Genomic DNA, 22,317 nt, shown 5'->3' with positions numbered 1-22,317 from the left:
TAGACTGGGTAATCACCTGTGTCTCCCAGCTAGCCTTTGGCTTTTCATATGCAAATTGTGTATGGCCATCTTTAGCTGTTCGGTTCTGCTTTTTTAAAAGCTGTTTATAATAATGTCCAGTAAAAGGGTCTCAGGCAAAGTTCCATATGAAAAATTAATATTTTCCATTTGGCTTGTGGGATTTCCGTCACAGTTCCAATATGTGTAGAATGCCTAGCTCCTTATTTGATTGACTTACTTAAATCCAACAATTACTGAAAACTGTTTGTGGCATACTTAAGTAGGCTCTTCAAATCATTAGGTTGATTTGGTATCGCCAGAGAGAGAGAGATCAAGACCGTAAGGTTGGACTTCGTAAGAATAAAAACCTGCAAAATTAAAGGTTGTTCAGTAAATTTGCTTGTTAGTGTCTAGAACGAGGTCTGATAGTGTGACACGCTTGTCACTTTCGAAGAAGGATGAGAATTCCAGAGTCCCAGGATGGGTCCAGTTACAGGAAGATTTTCTGTTTGTTTCCCTGAACTTGCTATCAAAACCCTTGCTTGATATCAGCTCTAGTGAAGATACTTTTGAGCACATGAGGAGTGAAAACTCAACTGTGAGAACAGTCGTAAAATACAGAGGCTGGAGTAGGAAAAGATTCGGAAACAGAAACACACCTCTCACTGCAACAGTTTGGGAGTTTGGGACCATTAGTTTCCTCCAGAATTCTGGAAATATTTTCTTATTTGCTCTCTCCCGTAATTGTGATGTAACTTGGTGTCCGTTTTTGCAGCTTTCTCTCCCTCCTGTCCAGAAGTGAACTGGCATGCTGTGTCAGCCATGGCTGAGTTAGTAGCACTCTCGCCTGTGTCAGAAGGTCACAGAGTCAAGCCCCTCCAATCTTCCCTCTACTTTCTGTTTGCTCTGTTGCAATGCATGGTCCCTTTAAGATTGACACACAGCCGCTCATGTGTGCATCTTAAAGAGAATGTTGCTTGTGCATGGCTTGTTTGTTCATTGTGCAGCATATTCCCAATTGCTGTGTGGCTGCGCAGTCGTGCAGCTTAGAGTGAACATTGAACCGCACCCCAGAGGGAGTACTGCACTGTTAAAGGTGCCCTTTTTCAGATGAGATGATAAAGCAAGGCCCTTCTCTCTTCACCTCCCCCTCATCCCCTACCCCACTGTTCCAACTTCTGAGGTGGACGCAGTGTCTCTTAGAATATGAGTTGGGCAAACTCCTGATCAGTTTCTCACTGATGCAGATGAGGAAATCGGGAGTCAGAATGGGATGGTGAAGTTTGTTGAGTCTGAGGAGTTCAGGGCGTTAAACGTTGGATTTGGGCTCGATGAAGGTAGGACCTGGTTCTTCTCCATTTTTCTCCCTGTCTTTGTTGTACTATTTTCTTTGTCTCCAGGTTTTTAGCATCTGGGCTTGGCTTCTTAGCAAGAGCTCCCTGTGCCTGGTCCTATGCCAGTGTCCTCTGTGTCTCAGTACTGGAACATGTCAGACAGAAGCACCTGAGTGGCTGTGGCTCCATTCTGCCCTCTGCTCCTGTGTGGGGACGCACCAGGCCCCCATTTGGGCAGTGGGAGGAGGACTACCCCCTTAAAGAATCATGAGGTGTCTGGGGGCACCGTCTGACAGGCCTCGAGTGTCTGGGGGCACCGTCTGACAGACCCCGAGTGTCTGGGGACACCGTCTGACAGGCCTCAAGTGTCTGGGGGCACCGTCTGACAGACTCCCCCAGTGTCTGGGGGCACCGTCTGACAGGCCTCGAGTGTCTGGGGGCACCATCTGATGGGCCTCGAACCCCACACATTCTAATTTAAAAACGGGTAAATCCATCTCTGAGTGTGTTCACTCTCCTCTGGGAGTAACTTTTCAGAGACACCCTATCACTTTATGCCTAAGCCAGCATTTTCCACGTGTGAATGCAATAGGCCATTCAACCATGGGAAGTGTCATGACCGAACCAGATCCCTTTCTCTTGCGGAATCCACTCGCACACACTGGGGAATGATCAGGGGTATAACCCTCATGTGACTTTCCTCTCCTGCAGCGCAGACTGGAGAACGAACCTGAGATCTTGCTGCTGTTTGTGTGACGCAGTGGGCAGTGCAGTTATGCAGTCAGCCACTAGCTTGTTTGTCTGTGCTCTTTTCTGAAACATCTGGGCTAGCTTTAGTTGTACAGCTGTCCACTTCTGGGCATCGTTACTGATTGTTGACCTTGCCCATTGTGCCCACAGGTCTGGCTAACCCCAGCGATGCCTTCACGGTGTTCTATGGTGAGAGGAGCGTGTGGTGTAAGTACCTTTTCATTCCTCAGCTCTAGCAGATGGGCAGTGCCTAGTAATGTGACTGACAGATGGCATTGGGCCACATCAAATCCAGATGTCACTTTCGTTGGGTGCTGATGGGTTTACTGCAGTTGAGTAGCTAAATCGCAGCCCCCTCCTTGTCATTGAGTCATAGAATCATTACAGCACAGAAGGAGGCCATTTGGCCCATCAAGTCTGTGCTGGGTCACTGTAGAGCAATCCAGTCAGTCCCATTCCCCTGCTCTATCCCTGAGGCCCTGCAGGTTTATTTACCTCAAATGCCCATCAATTTACTTTGGAAATCATTCACTGTCTCTGCTTCCACCACCCTCATGGGCAGCGAGTTCCAGGTCATTACCAATTGCTGCGTAAACATTTTCTTCCTCACATCCCCCCTTTATCTCTTGCCCAAAATCTTAAATCTGTGTCCCCTAGTCCTTGTATCATCAGTTAATGGGAATAGCTTTTCTTTGTCTACCCTATCCAGACCTGTCATCATCTTGTATATCGCGATCAAATCTCCCCTCAACCTCTTTGCTCCAAGGAGAATAATCCCAGCTTCTACAACCTAACCTTGTAGCTAAAATCCCTCATCCCTGAAACCATTCTGGCAAATCTCCTCTGCACCCTCTCAAGGACCTTCACATCCTTCCTAAAATGTCGTGATCATAACTGGATGCAATACTCTAGTGTGGCCTAACCAGAGCCTTATAAAGGTTCAGCATAACTTCCCTGCTTTTGTATTCTATACCTCTATTGATGAAGCCCAAGATCCCATATGCTTTGCTGACCACTCTTTCAATATGCCCTGCATTTTCAAATGTCTATGCATATGCCCCCATAGGTCTCTCTGTGCCTGTACACTCTCGGAACATAGGAAATAAGAGCAGGAGTAGGCCATTTGGCTCATCGAGACTGTTCCACCATTCAACTAGATCATGGCTGATCTTCTACCTCAACGCCATTTTCTCACACTATCCCCATATTCCTTGATATCTGTAATATCTAGATTATCAATGCCTATATAGCCTCTCCCTATCCCTTCTGCCAAAATGCATTACCTCACACTTCTCTGTATTGAATTCCACCTGCCAGTTGTCTGCCCATTCTGCTAGCCTATCTATGTCCTATTGACTGGTATCATCTTCTCTGTCACACTGCCACACCTCCAAGAACGGTATCATTAGCAAATTTTGAAATTTTGTTCTGTATTCCAATATCCAAGTTATTTCTATATAGCAAATAAAAGCATTGTCCTAGTACTGACCCTTGAGGAACACCACTGTCTACCATCTTCCAGTCTGAAAATCATTTACCAAAACTCACTGCTTTCTGTCCTTTGGCCAAATTTTTAATCCAAGCTGACATTGACCCTCCTATTCCATGACCCTCAATTTTGTTAACCAGCCTTTTATGTGTTACTTTGTCAAACACTTTCTTAAAATCCATAGAGACAACATCTATTGCACTCCCTTCATCAACTATCTCTGTTACTTCATTAAAAAATTCAATTAGATTAATCAAACACGATTTGCCTTTTCCAAATCCATGCTGGCTGTCGTTAATTAACTCAAACCTTGGCCTGTAGTTACTAGGAATGCCCTTACAGGCTTTCTTGAACAAGGGTGTCACATTTATTACTTTTCAAGTCTCTTGAGACCTCCCATGTGTCTAGGGAAGATTGGAAGATTATAGCAAATCCTTCTGCTATCTCCACTGCACTTCCTTTAGCAATCTGGGATGCAAGCCATCCGGACCAGGCGACTTATCCATTTTAAGCAGAGCCAGCTTTTCCAATACATCACATCTATCAGTTTTCACCCCGTCCATTACCTCGACCATCTCCGCTTTTATTGATATTTTGTCAGCATGCTCTTCCTTAGTAAACACTGTTACAAACTACTAATTAAGGATTCTAGCCTTGCCCTGCACCTCTAAGCATATATTACTCTCTTAGCCCCTTATACTCCCCACCCCCTCTCTTACTACCTGCTAACTATTTACATGCTGCTAGAAGATTTTTGGGTTCCCATTTTTGTTAATTACCATTCTATTCTCATACTCTCTCTTTGCGAGTCTTATTTCCCTCTTCACATCTCTCAATTTATTGTATTTGGCCTGGTTCTTGCTTGAAGAATTCACCTGACATGCATCATATGCCCTTTTTTTTGCATTTCATCATAATCTCTATCTCCCTCATCATTCAAGGTTCTGCTACTTGTCGCCCTTGTAGGAATGTCCCCGGCCTGTACCTGAAACATCTCCTTAAAGATCACCCTTTGTTCTGTGACTTTTTTCTTTTAATCTTTGGCTCCATTTTACCTGGGCTCGATTCCCTCTCATCCCAACTAAGTTAGCCCTGTTCGAATTTAGAAGTTCTACTTTAGATTATTTCTTGCTCTTCTCCTTTACTATGCAAATCTTATGATTGGATGATCACTCTTCCCAAAGTGTTCCCCAACTGACACTTGGTCCACTTGGTCTACTTCATTCCCCAGCCTCAGATCCAGCAATGCCTTCTTTCCAGTCGGACTGAGAACATGCTGGTCAAGGAAGTTCTCCTGAACACATTTCAGAAATTCCTCCCCCTTTCTCTTTAATGTAATATTATCCCAATCAATAATTTGGTAATTAAAGTCCCACAGTATCACCTATTGATTGTTCTTGCACATCTCTGTTATTTTCCTGCAGATTTGCTCCTCTATCTGTCTCATTATTTGGAGGCCTATAGAATATCCCCCATTGCTTCAGTATTCACTAGTGAGAGGGACCTGGTCGTTTGTGAGGACAGCGTGGAACAGGCTGATATGCTCGAACAGGATGAGGTTAAGAGGGAGGACGTGCTGGAAATTTTGAATGATATGAGGACAGATAAGTCCCCGGGGCCAGACGGGATATACCCAAGGTTATTACGGGAAGCGAGGGAAGAGATTGCTGCGCCTTTGGCGATGATCTTTGCGTCTTCACTGTCCACTGGAGTAGTGCCGGATGATTGGAGGCTGGCAAATATTGTTCCCTTGTTCAAGAAAGGGAATAGGGATAACCCTGGGAATTATAGACCAGTCAGTCTTACGTCGGTAGTGGGCAAATTATTGGAGAGGATTCTGAGAGACAGGATTTATGATTATTTGGAAAAGCATAGTTTGATTAGAGACAGTCAGCATGGCTTTGTGAGGGGCAGGTCATGCCTCACAAGCCTTATTGAATTCTTTGAAGATGTGACAAAACACGATGATGAAGGAAGAGCAGTGGATGCGGTGTATATGGATTTTAGCAAGGCGTTTGATAAGGTTCCCCATGGTAGGCTCATTCAGAAAGTAAGGAGGCATGGGATACAGGGAAAGTTGGCTGTCTGGATACAGAATTGGCTGGCCCATAGAAGTCAGAGGGTGGTAGTAGATGGAAAGTATTCAGCCTGGAGCTCGGTGACCAGTGGTGTTCCACAAGGATCTGTTCTGGGACCTCTGCTCTTTGTGATTTTTATAAATGACTTGGATGAGGAAGTGGAAGGCTGGGTTAGCAAGTTTGCCGATGACACGAAGGTTGCTGGAGTTGTGGATAGTGTGGAAGGCTGTTGTAGGTTGCAACGGGACATTGACAGCTGGCTGAGAAGTGGCAGATGGAGTTCAACCTGGAAAAGTGTGAAGTGATTCATTTTGGAAGGTCGAATTTGAATGCGGAATACAGGCTTAGAGACAGGATTTTTGGTAGTGTGGAGGAACAGAGGGATCTTGGGGTCCATGTCCATAGATCGCTCAAAGTTGCCACCCAAGTTGTTTAAGAAGGCGTATGGTGTGTTGGCTTTCATTAACAGGGGGATTGAGTTTAAGAGCCGCGAGGTTATGCTGCAGCTCTATAAGGCCCTGGTTCGACCACACTTGGAATATTGTGTTCAGTTCTGGTCGCCTCATTATAGGAAGGATGTGGAAGCTTTAGAGAGGGTGCAGAGGAGATTTACCAGGATGCTGCCTGGACTGGAGGGCATGTCCTACGAAGAAAGATTGAGGGAGCTGGGGCTTTTCTCATTGGAGCGAAGAAGGATGAGAGGTGACTTGATAGAGGGGTACAAGATGATGAGAGGCATAGATAGAGTGGATAGCCAGAGACTTTTTCCCAGGGTGGAAAGGGCTATCACCAGGGGGCATAATTTTAAGGTGATTGGAGGAAGGTTTCGGGGAGATGTCAGAGGTAGGTTCTTTACACAGAGAGCGGTGGGTACGTGGAATGCGCTGCCAGCGGTGGTAGTAGAAGCAGATACATTAGGGACATTTAAGCGACTCTTGGATAGGTAAATGGATGATAGTGGAATGAAGGGTAGGTAGTTAGTTTGATCTTAGAGTAAGTTAAAGGTTCGGCACAACATCGTGGGCCGAAGGGCCTGTACTGTGCTGTACTGTTCTTTGTTCTCTATGTTCTGTGTTCTATAGCGTGATCATACCTTTCTTGATTCTCGATGCTAACCAAATGGATTCTGTCCTTGCCCCCTCAAGGACATCCTCTCTTTACAACACCACAATGTCTTCCCTAATCAGTACTGCCACCCCACCTCCCTTTCTCCCCCTGTGTTTTCCTGAACGCTTTGTATCTGTGAACATTAAGCGCCCAGTCCTCATGATTTTTAAGTTGTGTTTCCATTATTGCCACTACATCAAATTTCCACAGGCCCCTGTTACCACTCCCCGGCCCCAGATCTAGTATCCTTGTTGGATCTTATCTGGGTGACTGTAGCTGGTCTGAGCTACTTGGTTTGGTCTCGGGCTGAATATTGTGGTCTGGGTTTGGGTGCTCTAATTTCCAAATTATGTCAAGGCTGCGGGGTGGGTGTAGAGAAGGTTCACTGGGGTAAGATGCTTTCAGTATGAGGAGTGACTGGAGAAAATGGGTCTCTTTTCATGAAGGCAGACGGGATATTTGATAGTGGTGTTCAAAATCCTGAATGGGCAAAGTAAATGGTGAGAAACTATTTCCACTGGCTGGTGTTTCAGTAACTGGAGGGCATAAAACTAAGATCGTCGCAACAAAAGCAAAAGGAGAGTTGAGCAGACATGGATTGCCTGATCAAAACAGTGAAGCAAGCAGAATCCATTGCACATTTTATCAGGGAACTGGTTAACTACTGGGAAATGGCAGGGCTCTTGCAGCAAGAGAGTATAGAGGATTGGGTTGAATGGCCTCCTGTGCTTAAGATTTGATGAATCCTCTAGAATTTCTGTTTGCCCAGTGATGTCCAGCAAAGTGGAAGCACTTGCAGTGAAGAGTACTGGGGTTGTGCATGGCAACACAGGATAAATGGTGCATAGGGATGGTTTCATATTTAAACCCTGACACTACAGTGCAGCATAGGTCAGTTCCAAACCAAGCAGCATTTTATATTAATCAACTTGTCTTGTACAATGTTGAATGGTGTAGCATGTTACCAACTCACCTTTCTGTTCTGGGACCTGGAATCAAGTGTAGACTCAGCTGATGGGATGCAAGTCTCCTATTTCTGCTGGCTATCAGGAGCCCACATGAACCAGATTTGGGTGGTTTCACTCCTGTTACAAATAGGAATGAGCCTTCGCTAGAATCTGGCAATAATTGGCATTTGCTAAATGTCTAACAGCAGTAGGGGAGCACCGTTCAGAGGCTGTGAGTGATGCACATGGTGGTAATAAGATTTATACTGTATCTAACCCGTGCTGTACCTGCCCTGGGAGTATTTGATGGGACAGTGTCGAGGGAGCTTTACTCTGTAATGTAGAACAATGTAGCAGAGTTTGAAACCTCAGGGATGGGAGTGCAGCTGGAAAGATTGGAGGGGAGTGAATGCACTTCATAAATCTGTGTAATATGTGTGTCTTTGTAGGGGTCACGGTGCGGTGCCCTGGGAGTCCAGGACATGGGTCTCGCTTCATAGAGAACACCGCTGCGGAAAAGCTGGTAAAAGTTGAAATTTAATAACATCTCTCCTACCCCTTCCCCCTCACCACCCCATTGCCCACCCCTACCCCTCCCTCCTCCCCTCACTTTTTCCCCTCCCTTCACCCTCATCCCTCCCCTCACTCTTCCCCCTCCCCTCACCCTTCCCCTCACCAATTTCCTCCCTTCTCCAATCCCCTCAATCTCTGTTAACTCTTCCCCAGCCCCTACCCCTCCCCCCCAAATCGTTGCCCCCAACCCTTCTCCCCAACCCTCCTCGCCCATCCCTCCTCGCCCATCCCTCCTCGCCCATCCCTCCTCGCCCATCCCTCCTCGCCCAACCCTCCTCGCCCAACCCCCTCCTCGCCCAACCCCCTCCTCGCCCAACCCCCTCCTCGCCCAACCCCCTCCTCGCCCCAGTATCCACTCCCCCAGTCTTCTCCCCCCCCCATCCCCCCCAGTCCCCTCCCCAATCCCCTTTCCTCACCTTTTCCCCTCCCCCCACTTGCCCCCTCCCCCAACCTTGCCCCAATTTCTTCCCCTACCACTTTTCTCCCACCCGACCCTTCCCCATTCCCTCCCCATTCCTCTCCTGTATGCCCCACCATCTCTTCATCTCCCTAAACCCTTTGAATTCCCTCTTCTCCATGCTAACCTCTTCATTCCTGTCTCCTGTTTATATTCCTTGCACCCATCTGTGAGGCACCATAACACAGTCATTAAAGACAGTGCAGCAGTGTAGGCTGTTGGTGGGATGGATTTGGGGGATGGTGTGGTGAGGAGCTATGGATGTGATGAGAATTGAGGGATGGCACAGTGAGGATCGGGGATGATTTGGATGATATAATGAGTTCAAGGTTTGGGGCAGTGAGGAACTGGAGATGCAGCAAATGCCAAGGGCTCTGACAACATCCCGGCTGCAGTACTGAAGACTTGTGTTCCAGAACCAGCAGTGCCCCTGTTCCAGTGCAGTGGCATCTACTTGACAATGTGGAAAATTGCCCAGGTATGTCCTGTCTGCAAAAAGCAGGACAAATCCAATCCATCCAATTACTGTCCCATCTGTCCACTCTCAATTATCATCAAAGTAATGGAAGGTCTCGTTGACTGTGCTATCAAGTGGCGCTTACTCAGCAACAACCTCTCACCGATGCTCAGTTTGGGTTCTGCCAGGGCCACTCAGCTCCTGACCTCATTGCAGCCTTGGTCTAAACATGGACAAAAGAGCTGAATTCCAGAGGTGAGGTGAGAGCGACTGTCCTTGACATCAAGGCAGCATTTGTGTGGCATTAGAAGCCAATGGAAATCAGGGGGAAAATCTCCACTGGCTAGAATTAATCCTAGCACAAAGGAAGATGGTTGCAATTATTGGAGGCCAATCATCTAAGTCCCAGGACATCACTGCAGGAGTTCCTCAGGGTAGGGTCCTGGGCCCAACCATCCTCCGCTGCTTCATCATGCCTTTCTCTCCATAATAAAGTCAAAAGTGATGATTGCATGATGTTCAGCACCATTTGTGACTCCTCAGATACTGAAGCACTCCATGCCTGCATGCATCTTGACCTGGACAACATTCAGGCTTGCGCTGATAAGTCAAAAGTACCATTCAAGCCACACAAGTGCCAGGCAATGACAATCTTCAACAAGAGAATCTAACCATCTCCTCTTGATGATCAATGGCATTACCATCGCTGAATCCCCCACTCTCAACATCCTGGGGGTTACCATTGACCAGAGATTAGGAGAAATTTTTTCTCAGAGGGTTGTGCGACTTTGGAACTCTCTGCCTCAGAAGTTGGTGGAGGCGGAGTCATTGAATATTCTTAAGGCGGAGGTAGATAGATTCTTGTTAGGCAAGGGAATCAAAGTCTATTGGGGGTAGATGGGAGTATCGAATTCGAAACACAAACAGATCAGCCATGATCTTATTGAATGGCGGAACTGGCTCCAGGGGCTGAAGGACCTAATTCCTATGTTCGTAGAAACTGAACTGGACCAACCACATAAATACTGTGGCTACAAGAGCAGGTCAGAGGCTGGGAATTCTGTGATGAGTAACTCACCTCCTGACTCCCCAAAGCCTGTCCACCATCTACAATACACAAGTCAGGAATGTGATGGAATACTCTCCTTGCTGGATGGATACAGCTCCAAAAACACTCAAGAAGCTGGACACCATCCAGGGCAAAGCAGCCCGCTTGGTCGGCACCCCATCTACAAACATTCCCTCCCTCCACCACTGACTCAGGTGTGTACCATATACAAAATGCACTGCAGCAACTTGCCAAGGTTCCATTGACAGCACCTTCCTAACCCGCGACCTCTACTACCTAGAAGGACAAGGGCAGCAGATGCTTGGGAACACCACCACCTGCAAGTTCCCCTCCAAGTGACAGACAATTTTGACTTGGAACTATATCACTGTTCCTTCAGTGTTGCTGGGTCAAAAACCTGGAACTCCCTTTCCCTCTTTCTTCCTGAAAGCACTGTGGGTGTACCTACACCAGATAGACTGCAGCGGTTCAAAAAGGCAGGTAAAATTCTGATGAGGATGGGGATGATATGGTGAGGAGCTAGAGACATGGTGAGGATGGGGATGATACGGTGAAAAGATTTGGCTTCAGTCACCATTAATTCTTTCATTTTTTTATGTTCCAGCGCAGAGTTCTCAATTCGTTCCTGGACTTCAGAGAGAAGGAGAAAAAGAGGTGAGGCTCCATTGTGTTCTCTGTCTTGTTCTCCAGTTAAATTCTGTCGTTGAACTAAATGTTTTTCCTGTATGATGTACAATCAATAGTCAAATCTACGTGATTCATGCAAAACAGTCTGTGCATGAGAGACTCCTAATGGGAAGGTCAGTTTCAGCTTAAAGTAAATTACCTTTTGTTTCGGCGGACCAGAGGACTGCTGGGTAAGTAAAAACCTATATATTTGGGCAGTGGCTGAACCCGAGACACTACACGTGTAGCGTCTCCCACCCGCCCTCCTCCTCTAACCAAAAAAAAAGGACTCTGGTGTGTTGATAAGGTAAGCTTTTTTATTTCTTCTGTATCGTGTGAATGGTTAAAAATTTACTTTCTTTTTTTACTTTTTTTGATTTATCTATTAATTGGTTATTTGAAAAAGACCACAGCAGAGAAGTATCAGAAAGTATTTAACTCATAAATTTATATAAAGTAATAAAGTAATTAACTAAGTAGAGATGGCTGGGCAGGTGATGTGCTGTAGCTGTATGATGTGGGAGCTGGCTGACCCCATTGTTAACGGCAGGGACCACATCTGCAGCAAGTGTTGGTTGCTGGAAGAACTCCGGCTCAGAGTTGATGATCTGGAATCTGAGCTTCAAACACTGCGGCACATCCGGGAGGGGGAGAGTTACCTGGACGTTTTGTTTCAGGAGGCAGATTAAGTAATTCAAATTCAGTTAGTGATCAGGGACGACAGGGTGTGATTGCAAGTGAGGCAGGTAGGGGGATCCTGAGTTCAGGAGTGGAGGAGCCTCAGCCTTTGACCTTATCCAACAGGTATGAGATACTTGCTCCCTGTGTGGATGAGGAAAAGGGCTGCGGGGAGGATGAGCCAACTGACCATGGCACCATGGTGCAGAAGGCCATTCAAGAGGGGGGAGCAAAAAGACAAGTGGTAGTTATAGGGGATTCTATAATTAGGGGGATAGATAGTATCCTTTGCAAGCCGGATCGGGAGTCCCGCATGGTGTGTTGCCTGCCCGGTGCCAGGGTGCAGGACATCTCTGACCGGCTTGAAAGGATATTGGAGCGGGAGGGGGAGGATCCAGTTGTTGTGGTCCACATTGGGACTAACAACATAGGCAAGGCTAGGATGGAGGACCTGTTTGGGGATTATAAAGCACTAGGATCGAAATTAAGGAACAGGTCCTCGCGGGTCATAATCTCCGGATTACTGCCCGAGCCACGTGCAAATTGGCTTAGGGATAAGAATATTAGGGAAGTAAACACGTGGCTAAGGGAGTGGTGTGGGAAAGAGGGGTTCCATTTCATGGGGCATTGGCATCAGTTTTGGAACCGGGGGGATCTGTACCGATGGGACCTGAACCGATCTGGAACCAGTGTTCTAGCGAAACGGATAAATAGGGTGGTCTCTAGGACTTTAAACTAGTGAGTCGGGGGGAAGGGAAAGGGAAAACGACAGGGAGTATGATGGTAAATAAAAAGGTAAGCAGCAGGTTAACGTGTCCAGGAGGGTTTAAGTTCAAGGCAGACTATGAAAGAAGCAGAAAGGAAGGATAACTCAGGAGATATTATTAGAGATGTTGGGAATCATGAGGGTAAGAAAGCTGGCAGAAAGGCACTTTACCTGAATGCTCGTAGCATTCGTAACAAGGTTGATGAGTTAACGGCACAAATCATCGCGAATAAATATGATTTGGTAGCCATTACGGAGACATGGTTACAGGTTGGTCATGACTGGGAGTTAAATATCCAGGGGTACCAGACTATTCGGAAGGACAGACAGGAAGGTAAGGGAGGTGGTGTAGCTCTGATATTCAAGGACGACATCAGGGCGGTGCTGAGAGATGATATAAGTTCTATGGAGAATGAGGTTGAATCCATTTGGGTGGAAATTAGAAACTCTAAGAAGAAAAAGTCATTGATAGGCGTAGTCTATAGGCCACCAAATAATAACATCACATTGGGGCGGGCAATAAACAAAGAAACAACTAATGCCTGTAAAAATGGTACGGCAATCATCATGGGGAATTTTAATCTACATGTAGATTGGTCGAACCAGCTCAGTCAGGGTAGCCTTGAGGAGGAGTTCGTTGAGTGTATCCGTGATAGTTTTCTTGAACAGTATGTAATGGAACCGACGAGGGAGCAAGCTATCCTAGATCTAGTCCTGTGTAATGAGACAGGAATAATTAATGACCTCATAGTTAGGGATCCTCTTGGAAGGAGTGATCACAGTATGGTTGAATTTAGTATACAGATGGAGAGTGTGAAGATAAAATCCAATACCAGGGTCCTGCGCTTGAACAGGGGGACTACAATAGAATGAGGGAGGACTTGGCTAAAGTAGACTGGAAACAAAGATTTTATGGTGGGACAGTTGACGAGCAGTGGAGGACTTTCAAAGCAATTTTTCAAAGTGCTCAGCAAAAGTATATTCCAGTGAAAAGGAAGGACTAGAAGAAAAGGGGTAATCTGCCATGGGTGTCTAAGGAAATAAGGGAGGCTATCAAATTGAAAAGAAGGCATACAAAGTGGCCAAAAACAGCATGAAACTAGAAGATTGGGAAAACTTTAAAGGTCAACAGAAAGCCACAAAAGAGCTATAAAGAAAAGTAAGATAGAACATGAGAAAAAACTAGCACAGAATATAAAGACAGATAGCAAAAGTTTCTATAAATATATAAAACGAAAAAGAGTGGCTAAAGTAAACGTTGGTCCTTTAGAGGATGAGAAGGGGAATTTAGTTATGGGATATGATGAAATGGCCGAGGCATTGAACAGGTATTTTGTATCGGTCTTCACAGTGGAGGACATTAATAACATGCCAGTAATTGACAAAGAGACGAACGTAGGTGAGGACCTGGAAACAATCATTATTACGGAAGAGGTAGTGTTGGGCAAGCTAATGGAGCTAAGGATTGATAAGTCTCCTGGCCCTGATGGAATGCATCCCAGGGTACTAAAAGAGATGGCGGGAGAAATAGCAGGTGCACTGGCGGTAATTTTCCAAAATTCGCTGGACTCTGGGGTAGTCCCAGCTGATTGGAAAACAGCAGATGTGACGCCACTGTTTAAAAAGGGAGGTAGACAAAAGATGGGGAATTATAGACCGGTTAGCTTAACCTCTGTAGTGGGGAAGATGCTTGAGTCTATTATCAAGGAAGAAATAGCAGGGCATCTCGATAGAAATTGTCCCGTTGGGCAGACACAGCATGGGTTCATGAAGGGCAGGTCATGCTTGACAAATCTTTTGGAATTCTATGATGACATTACGAGCAAGGTGGACAATGGGGACCCAGTGGATGTGGTGCACCTAGATTTCCAAAAGACCTTCGACAAGGTGCCGCACAAGAGGCTGCTGCATAAGATAAGGATGCATGGCGTTAGGGGTAAAGTATTAGCATGGATAGAGGATTGGTTGACTAACAGGAAGCAGAGAGTGGGGATAAATGAGTGCTATTCTGGTTGGCAATCAGTCATTAGTGGTGTGCCTCAGGGATCGGTGTTGGGACCGCAATTATTTACAATTTATATAGATGATTTGGAGTTGGGGACCACGTGTAGGGTGTCAAGGTTTGCAGATGACACTAAGATGAGTGGCAGAGCAAAGTGTGCAGATGACTGTGAAACTTTGCAGAGGAACATAGATACATTGAGTGAGTGGGCAAAGGTCTGGCAGATGGAATACAATGTTAATAAATGTGAAGTTATTCATTTCGGTAGGAGTAACAGTAAAAAGGATTATTACTTGAATGGTAAAAAGTTGCAGCATGCTGCTATGCAGAGGGACCTGGGTGTCCTTGTGCATGAATCGCAGAAGGTTGGTCTGCAGGTACAGCAAGTAATTAAGAAGGCAAATGGAATTTTGTCCTTCATTGCTAAAGGGATTGAGTTTAAAAGCAGAGAGGTTATGTTGCAGCTGTATAAAGTACTGGTGAGGCCGCACCTGGAGTACTGTGTGCAGTTTTGGTCTCCTTACTTGAGAAAGGATGTACTGGCACTGGAGAGGGTGCAGAGGAGGTTCACTAGGGTGATTCCGGAGTTGAGGAGGTTGGCTTATGAGGAGAGACTGAGTAGATTGGGATTATATTCATTGGAGTTCAGAAGAATGAGGGGGGATCTTATAGAAACATATAAAATTTTGAAGGGAATAGATAAGATACAAGTGGAGAGTATGTTTCCACTGGCAGGTGAAGCTAGGACAAGAGGGCACAGCCTCAAGATTAGAGGGAGCAGATTTAGGACTGAATTAAGAAGGAACTTCTTCACCCAGAGGGTTGTTAATCTATGGAATTCGTTGCCCAGTGAAGTAGTTGACGCTTCTTCAGTAAACGTTTTTAAAGCTAAGGTAGATATCTTTTTGAACAATAAAGGAATTAAGGGATACGGTGAGAGCGCGGGTCAGTGGATCTGAGTCCACGAAAAGATCAGCCATGATCTTATTGAATGGCGGAGCAGGCTCGAGGGGCCGGACGGCCTACTCCTGCTCCTAGTTCTTATGATCTTATGAACAGTGCTCTTTGAAAGAGCATTATTGGCTTGGGCTACAAGTCATTTTCTTGACTGGACTGTTAGATCTCCCTCTGACCACTTATTCAAAACACCCCGTAATCTGGGCTGACACTCCAATATTGAGGGAGTGTTATACTATCAGAGGTGCCCTCTTTTGGATGAGGTGTTAAATTGAGAGCCTGTCTGCCTTTTCAGGTGCATCGTATAACACTATTCGAAGATGAGTTAACAGTCCTGGCCAACCATCACCCCTCAACCAACACCATCAGAATAGATTAATTTGTCATCCATGTGATTTTATTTAAGCCACATGGTGCGATGTGGGTGGTTCCCACTGTTCAACTCCCCACCTGACCACAGCAAGTGTATTTGTAGTAAGAGTTTAGCTCCTTGGTGTTTTTTTTTCAAATAAACAGACAGCGACAGGTTTTCTTGTAGGTTTTAAAAAGCAGAAAGTCAGTTGTTTATTGATCAATACACCTTAACCCGAAATTGCCGCAACCTCATGCATGCATTCGCTCGCGCGGACAAACACACACGAACGCACACACACACTCAAAGAAACAGAGAAGGGAAAGAGGTAAGTGATTTTTTGAGACTCAAGTTTGCGGTAGTTGCAGGCCGGAAATGATTATAGATTGAAGGTTCTTTTGAAGAGGGTGGATCACTTCCAACTTTCTCTGTTGTATGATGTAGATGTCGGGTTGTTAGCTGTTACAAGTAGCTTTGGCTTCTGGGTCAGTCTCTCTCTGGCTGTCTTTATTTTAAGATAAAGTTGTGTCACCTCCCACCTCCTATTAGGAGACACTCTATTTTCTTACCTATGTGATCATGCAATTCCCAGGACGTAGCTACTTTACACCTCCTTTGCTTTAGAAGAAGACATTCAATTCTGGAATATTTTTAGGATATGTTGGATTTCATTAACACCTTTTAGTTTCGAAGATTTGTCCTTTGTCTTTGTCAGACTGTTTGAATACACAAAAGGCTAATCCCCTTTTTCTTCGGCAGCCATTTTGGACCATTGTTCACTTTCTAAAATAAAGGTTCACTTTTTAAAGGCAAAGTTTGTTTTTTCGTAACTCTTCCGAGTTAGTCAATGAATGTTGTATCATTGCACTTCTGGTGTGCGTGACACTTCCCCCAGAAGGGAATAAATGAAATTACTTGGGTTTCATTTTTATGGTTTTTTGGGGGGTTTAGAAAGAGGGAAAAAATAAATAGTAAGGCAGTTTAGGGTCACACGGCCTTACACATTCATTCCCTTTACTCCTCAGCCTTCCAACCTACGTTTATTTCCATGATCCTTCCTTTGGATGAGGTACCATCAAAAAATTGCACTTCTTTTGGTTACATGTTGTCAACAGGAGTTGTAGTTTCTCTCACACCAGCTTGTACTACTTTTGGAATGTTAATCTCCGGGACCATGTGATTGTTGGCGAAACTTGTAGTGCAAATTTCTGTTACTGCATGTGGCAAGATTTTCTGTTTGTACAAGCTTTAACTACTTGACTACTGCTCCCACAATACATGGTGTTAACCATCCAGGTTCTGGCACATTGATATTTCTTATTTCTAGGGTGATAGTGGGTGAAACATTGTTTTATTAGCACCTGCGAGGCATCTGGGATTTCTTCCTGCTTCTTGTTCTGGCTGGCTTCTGACTCTAAATAGTTGGGTTTGATTAGTTTTGGATTTGGAACCTGATTATGTGATTCGTCAGTGGGTGGATCCATGCTGACGTCACTTTTAGTTTTCTTTTGATTGTCACAAGTGAGGTTTACTTTAGGGTATGTTTCCTTCCCTTTTCCTTTTACTTAAGAGATAGGTTTTTCCATAATCTGCCCCATATCCTCTGGGACACTACTGCTCGCAGGTGGTTGTCCAGCATCCACTCCACTCCCCAGTGGCAATTCAGTTAGGTGAGACATCTCCCTCACTCTTAGCTTTCCTGTTTGAGAACTTTCATCTTCCCTATTTAAATCTTTAAAAAAGGTTTCCGCTAACCGTATCTTAGTTGTTTTTCTGTCCTTTTTTTGGCTTTTATCTTAGCTTTTTTAAATCTTTTTGGCTCTATCTGGGCCCTTTTAAATTCTTCTGGCTCCATCACCCCCTGTGGGATTTTTGGGACTTCCCCAGCCCTCTGCAGTTGTGCAGTGTTTTGTTTTCTCCCCTCAGTTTCTCCAGTCTCTGTGGACTACTCTGGACCCTCTGGGTACAATGTTGTGCTTCCTGCCAAGTCATTGCCCAGCAATAGGTCTACCCCCTGCGTGGGTAAACCCGGAATGATTCCGACTGTCACTACCCCAGTGACCAACTTACTCTGTAGGTAAATTTTAGCTAAGGAAACTTTCAAGCATTTGCCAGTAATCCCTTTTACTAATAACGTGGTATTTGTTCTGCTTTCCAGTGGTATTTCTGTCAGTTTGGTTGCCTGTATGGTTTGAAAACAACCAGTATCTCAGAGGATGGTTATCTCCTTGTCTGGTGCCTTAGACGCAAAAGGAGTCATTTTTCCTTTGTTCGAAAAATTCTGATATGTCCTCTACTCTTGCGTTATATTAGAACACAGGCTTACTACTTTCAAAGCCACAGACACAGGCTTGCCTGCAGTGCCTCCTGCTGGTTTTTTGGCGTCCAACTATTGGCCTGGACATGCCCAGATTTGCCACACTGGAAACATGTTGCGCAGACCCCTACTGGTTTATCCCCTAGATTCCTTCTCTTCAAAGTTGGAGACTGGTCGGGTTTTCCTTCCCTGCTTTCCTTATCTCTCAAATCTCTATCTGCTTCCTCCGTATCCCTGCTCTCTCTCCCTAGCTTATGCGAGTTACTGGACCCAAATTTATTTGGAGTTAGGGATTTGTGTATTCATTCATGGTCGTCGGCCATTTTTACGGCTTTCCTTACACTAGTGACTCTTTGTTCTTTGATCTGAGTTCTTATACTTCTTGGGATGCTATTTTTAAACTCTTCCAGCAACATCACTTCTCACAAATTCTATATGAGGGTTCTAGCTTGAGAGACCGTATCCAGCGATCAAAAGCCATATGTTTTATTCTTTCGAATTCAATGCAAGTCTTTGTGGGTCTTTTCTGGGTGTGCCGGAATTTCTGTGTATATGCTTTTGGTACCAGCTCATATGCATTTAGAATTGCAGTTTTAGTTTGTTCATAATCAGAGGAACTTCCCTCTGGTAACAGGGAAAAAGCTTCATGAGCCCTGCCCATTAACTCGCAATGTAAGAGGAGAGTCCAAAATTCTTTCGGCCATTTTAGCCTGGTAGCTATTTTCTCAAATGAGATAAAATATGACTCAATCTCCTCCTCATTCAATTTTGGCACTCGTCTTGAGTGTTTCAATACATCAGAGTTTTGCTCTGAATTGGGGATAAGGTTTGAGTGACTGGCAGCATTTTCATTTTGGGTTTGCAGTCTCTGTAACTCGAACCTTTTTGCTGCTTCCTCTCTTTGCATCTTTCTTTCCTCATTTTCTTTTTGAAACTCTCCTTTTTTTCCTTTTGAACCTGCATCTCTTCCCGTTTCAACTGCAACTCCCTTTCCTCTTTTTTGTTTTGAAACTCTTTCCTCTTTTTCTTTGAAGCTGAAACTCCCTTTCTGCCTGTTCCTTTTGAAGCTGAAACACTCTCTCCTCCTTTTTCATCTGTAACTGGATTCTAGCCAGAATTATATTTTCAGACTCTAATTCTAGGCTTTCTTCTTCCAGTTCAGGGGTACGTTTGAAATGGTTAGCTAGATTTTACACCGGTTCAGGTTTCTTTGCTTTTTGTCTGAAAGTGATTTCCATCTCTTTTTAAATCTTCAACACTTAATTTGTTTAACTTATGAAATATCTTTCATTGCTTTACAAACTCCTTAGCATTAAATGTGGCCATCCATTTTGTTTCTAGCACCGTAGAGAACAAAACCGGAAGAATACAAGAAAACCTGTTGGTTTATTTTTCCACAATTTTAGAGGTCAAATTTCCTCCCGTTTTCCAAATCTCTCGTTTGTGTGGTGGTTCAAATCTTGGCTTTGAGCCCCCAATTTGTTCCGGCCATGTGGTGTAACGTGGGTGGTTCCTACTTTTCTACTCCCCCTCTGACTGCAGCAAGTGTATTTGTATTAAGAGTTTAGCCCCTTGGTGTTTTACTTTTTCCAATAAACAGACAGCAACAGGTTTTCTTGTAGGTTTGAAAAAAACAGAAAATCAATTGTTTATTGATCAATACGCCTTATCCCGAAATTGTTGCAACCTCATTCACTCGCGCGTGCATACACACGCACACACACAGAGAAACAGATAGACAAGGGAAAGAGGGAGGTGTGTTTTTGAGGGGGAGAAGGGTTACGATAAACCTGTTGAATTCTCTTGAGACTCAAGTTTGAGATAGTTGCAGCCTGAGATGATTGTAGATTTCTCTCTTGATTGGAGATTCTGATGAAGTTGGTGGGTCACTCCCAACTCTCTCTGCTTTATATTGTAGATGTTGGATTTTTTTCAGCAGGGAATGTGCTTTCTGGCTTGCTGGAATGCCAGCTGTTACAAGTAGCTTCGCCTTCTGGGTGAGTCTCTCTGTCTCTGGCTGTCTTTGTTTTAAGGTAAAACTGTGTCACCTCTCACCTCCTGTTAGGAGACACTCTGGTTTCTTTCCCATGGTGATCACACAATTCCCAGGACATGGCTACTTCACACCTCCTTTGTTTTAGAAGAAGATATTAAATTCTGGATTGCTTTTAGGATAGGTGTAAGATGGATTTCATTACCGCCTTTTGGCTTTGAAGATTTGTCCTTTGTCTTTGTCAGACTGTTTGAATACACAGAAGGCTAATCCCTTTTTTCTTCGGTGGCCATTTTGGACCATTGTTCACTTTTAAAAATAAATGTTCATTTTTTTAAAGACAGTTTGTTTTTTCATAACTCTTCAGAATTTAGTCTGTGAATTCTATATCATCACACTTCCGATCTCCATGACGATTTCTTTGTGGGAACTTTCTTTGTGTGTATATTGGTTTCCAGATGTGTCCACAAAACAGTGATATTTATTTGGCTGTGAAGTGCCTTTGGTAGGTGATAGGTTACTAAGATGCTTTGATGATGTTTCCTCCTTGACTGTAAATAATGAACCGTTTATCTTGGTAATTGATCGACACCTCCCACCCATTATGTTGGAGAGTGACTGGCCCTGGGTGCTTGGCAAGAGATCTGGCAGGTTTTCTGGCTGTGAGCAGCAAGAAATAAAACACGAAGAGTTTTGAAAGAAAAAAGGTACAAAGCAGTAAAGCCCCATAAACGGCTGTGAGAAAGCTACATTGCAAGTTGAGTTAGAAATTAGTTTGCTTCAGTCAAGCAAGGTGACACATTTATGTGGGGAAGTATAGCATGTTTATTATTTTTGTGTTATAATGCCAAGAAAATTTGTGCCAATTGAACTAATTGGATGTGATCATAATTGTTGCCATATGAAATAAAGCAGCTTAACAATCTGTATCCTACTTCAACTCACTACATGTTTGCTCAGTCCACCTTCAGTGAGATTGAGGAAGTTCATGTGCGAGAGACACAACCTATCCAGTCAAGATCACAACAGGATACATGAGTAATCTCTGACACTTCCCTTCCCTTCCTCGACTTCTCTGTCTCCATCTCTGGGGATAGGTTGTCTACCAATATCCATTATAAGCCCACTGACTCCCACAGCTACCTCGACTACACTTCTTCACACCCTACCTCCTGTAAGGACTCCATTCCATTCTCCCAGTTTCTCCGTCTCCGACGCATCTGCTCTGATGATGCTACCTTCCATGACGGTGCTTCTGATATGACCTCCTTTTTCCTCAACCGAGGATTTCCCCCCACTGTGGTTGACAGGGCCCTCAACCGTGTCCGACCCATTCCCCGCACCTCTACCCTCACCCCTTCCCCTCCCTCCCAGAACCGTGACAGGGTTCCCCTTGTCCTCACTTTTCATCCCACCAGCCTCCATATCCAAAGGATCATCGTCCGCCATTTTCGCCACCTCCAGCGTGATGCCACTACCAGTCGCATCTTCCCCTCCCTTCCCCTGTCAGCATTCCGAAGGGATCGTTCCCTCCGCGACACCCTGGTCCACTCCTCCATTACCCCCACCACCTCGTTCCCCGTCCCAGGGCACATCCCTTGCAATCGCAGGAGGTGTAATACCTGCCCATTTACCTCCTCTCTCCTCACTATCCCAGGCCCCAAACACTCCTTTCAGGTGAAGCAGCGATTTACTTGTACTTCTTTCAATGTAGTATACTGTATTCGCTGCTCACAGTGTGGTCTCCTCTACATTGGGGAGACCAAGCGCAGACTGGGTGACCGCTTTGCGGAACATCTCCGCTCAGTTCGCAAGCAGGACCCTGAGCTTCCGGTTGCTTGCCATTTCAACACTCCCCCCTGCTCTCATGCTCACATCTCTGTCCTGGGATTGCTGCAGTGTTCCAGTGAACATCAACGCAAGCTCGAGGAACAGCATCTCATCTACCGATTAGGCACACTACAGCCTGCCGGACTGAAAATTTAGTTCAATAATTTCAGAGCATGACAGCCCCCCACTTTACTTTCTTTTTCAGTCATTTTTAGTTATTTTTTTCTTCCTTTTTTTTGCATTCCTTTTTACATTTTTTACAATCTTTTTTTGCATTTATTTCATTTCATCTTAGTTTGTTCAGTTTGCTTACCCACTGTTTTTTTCAGGTTGTTTTTCTTCAGGTTTGCACTTGCTGATGTTCAATATTCAGTATATTCACACCTAATCTGTACTAATGCTTTGTCTTTCAACACACCATTAACATATTGTTTGCCTTTGCTCCGTGACCTTTTGGTCAGCTATGTGGCCTGGTCCAATCTGCACCTTCTCCTT

At 44.9% G+C, this 22,317-nt stretch overlaps 1 protein-coding gene across 2 annotated transcripts in view; it reads left to right on the top strand.

Moving 5' to 3' along the window:
• Positions 1 to 22,317, top strand: part of LOC137379947 (aminoacylase-1-like) — a 172,112-nt gene that overhangs the window by 29,362 nt on the left and 120,433 nt on the right. For both annotated transcript variants that reach the window (XM_068051356.1, XM_068051358.1), the window contains exons 7-10: positions 1,248 to 1,337; positions 2,235 to 2,291; positions 8,155 to 8,228; positions 10,866 to 10,915. In XM_068051356.1, coding sequence (XP_067907457.1) covers positions 1,248 to 1,337; positions 2,235 to 2,291; positions 8,155 to 8,228; positions 10,866 to 10,915 — 271 coding nt within the window. The remainder of the gene's footprint in view (positions 1 to 1,247; positions 1,338 to 2,234; positions 2,292 to 8,154; positions 8,229 to 10,865; positions 10,916 to 22,317) is intronic.

This window comes from Heterodontus francisci, chromosome 19 (genome assembly GCF_036365525.1).
Source record: "Heterodontus francisci isolate sHetFra1 chromosome 19, sHetFra1.hap1, whole genome shotgun sequence".
In the NCBI taxonomy this organism is placed as follows: domain Eukaryota; kingdom Metazoa; phylum Chordata; class Chondrichthyes; order Heterodontiformes; family Heterodontidae; genus Heterodontus; species Heterodontus francisci.
This window is presented reverse-complemented; position numbering and strand designations above follow the sequence as displayed.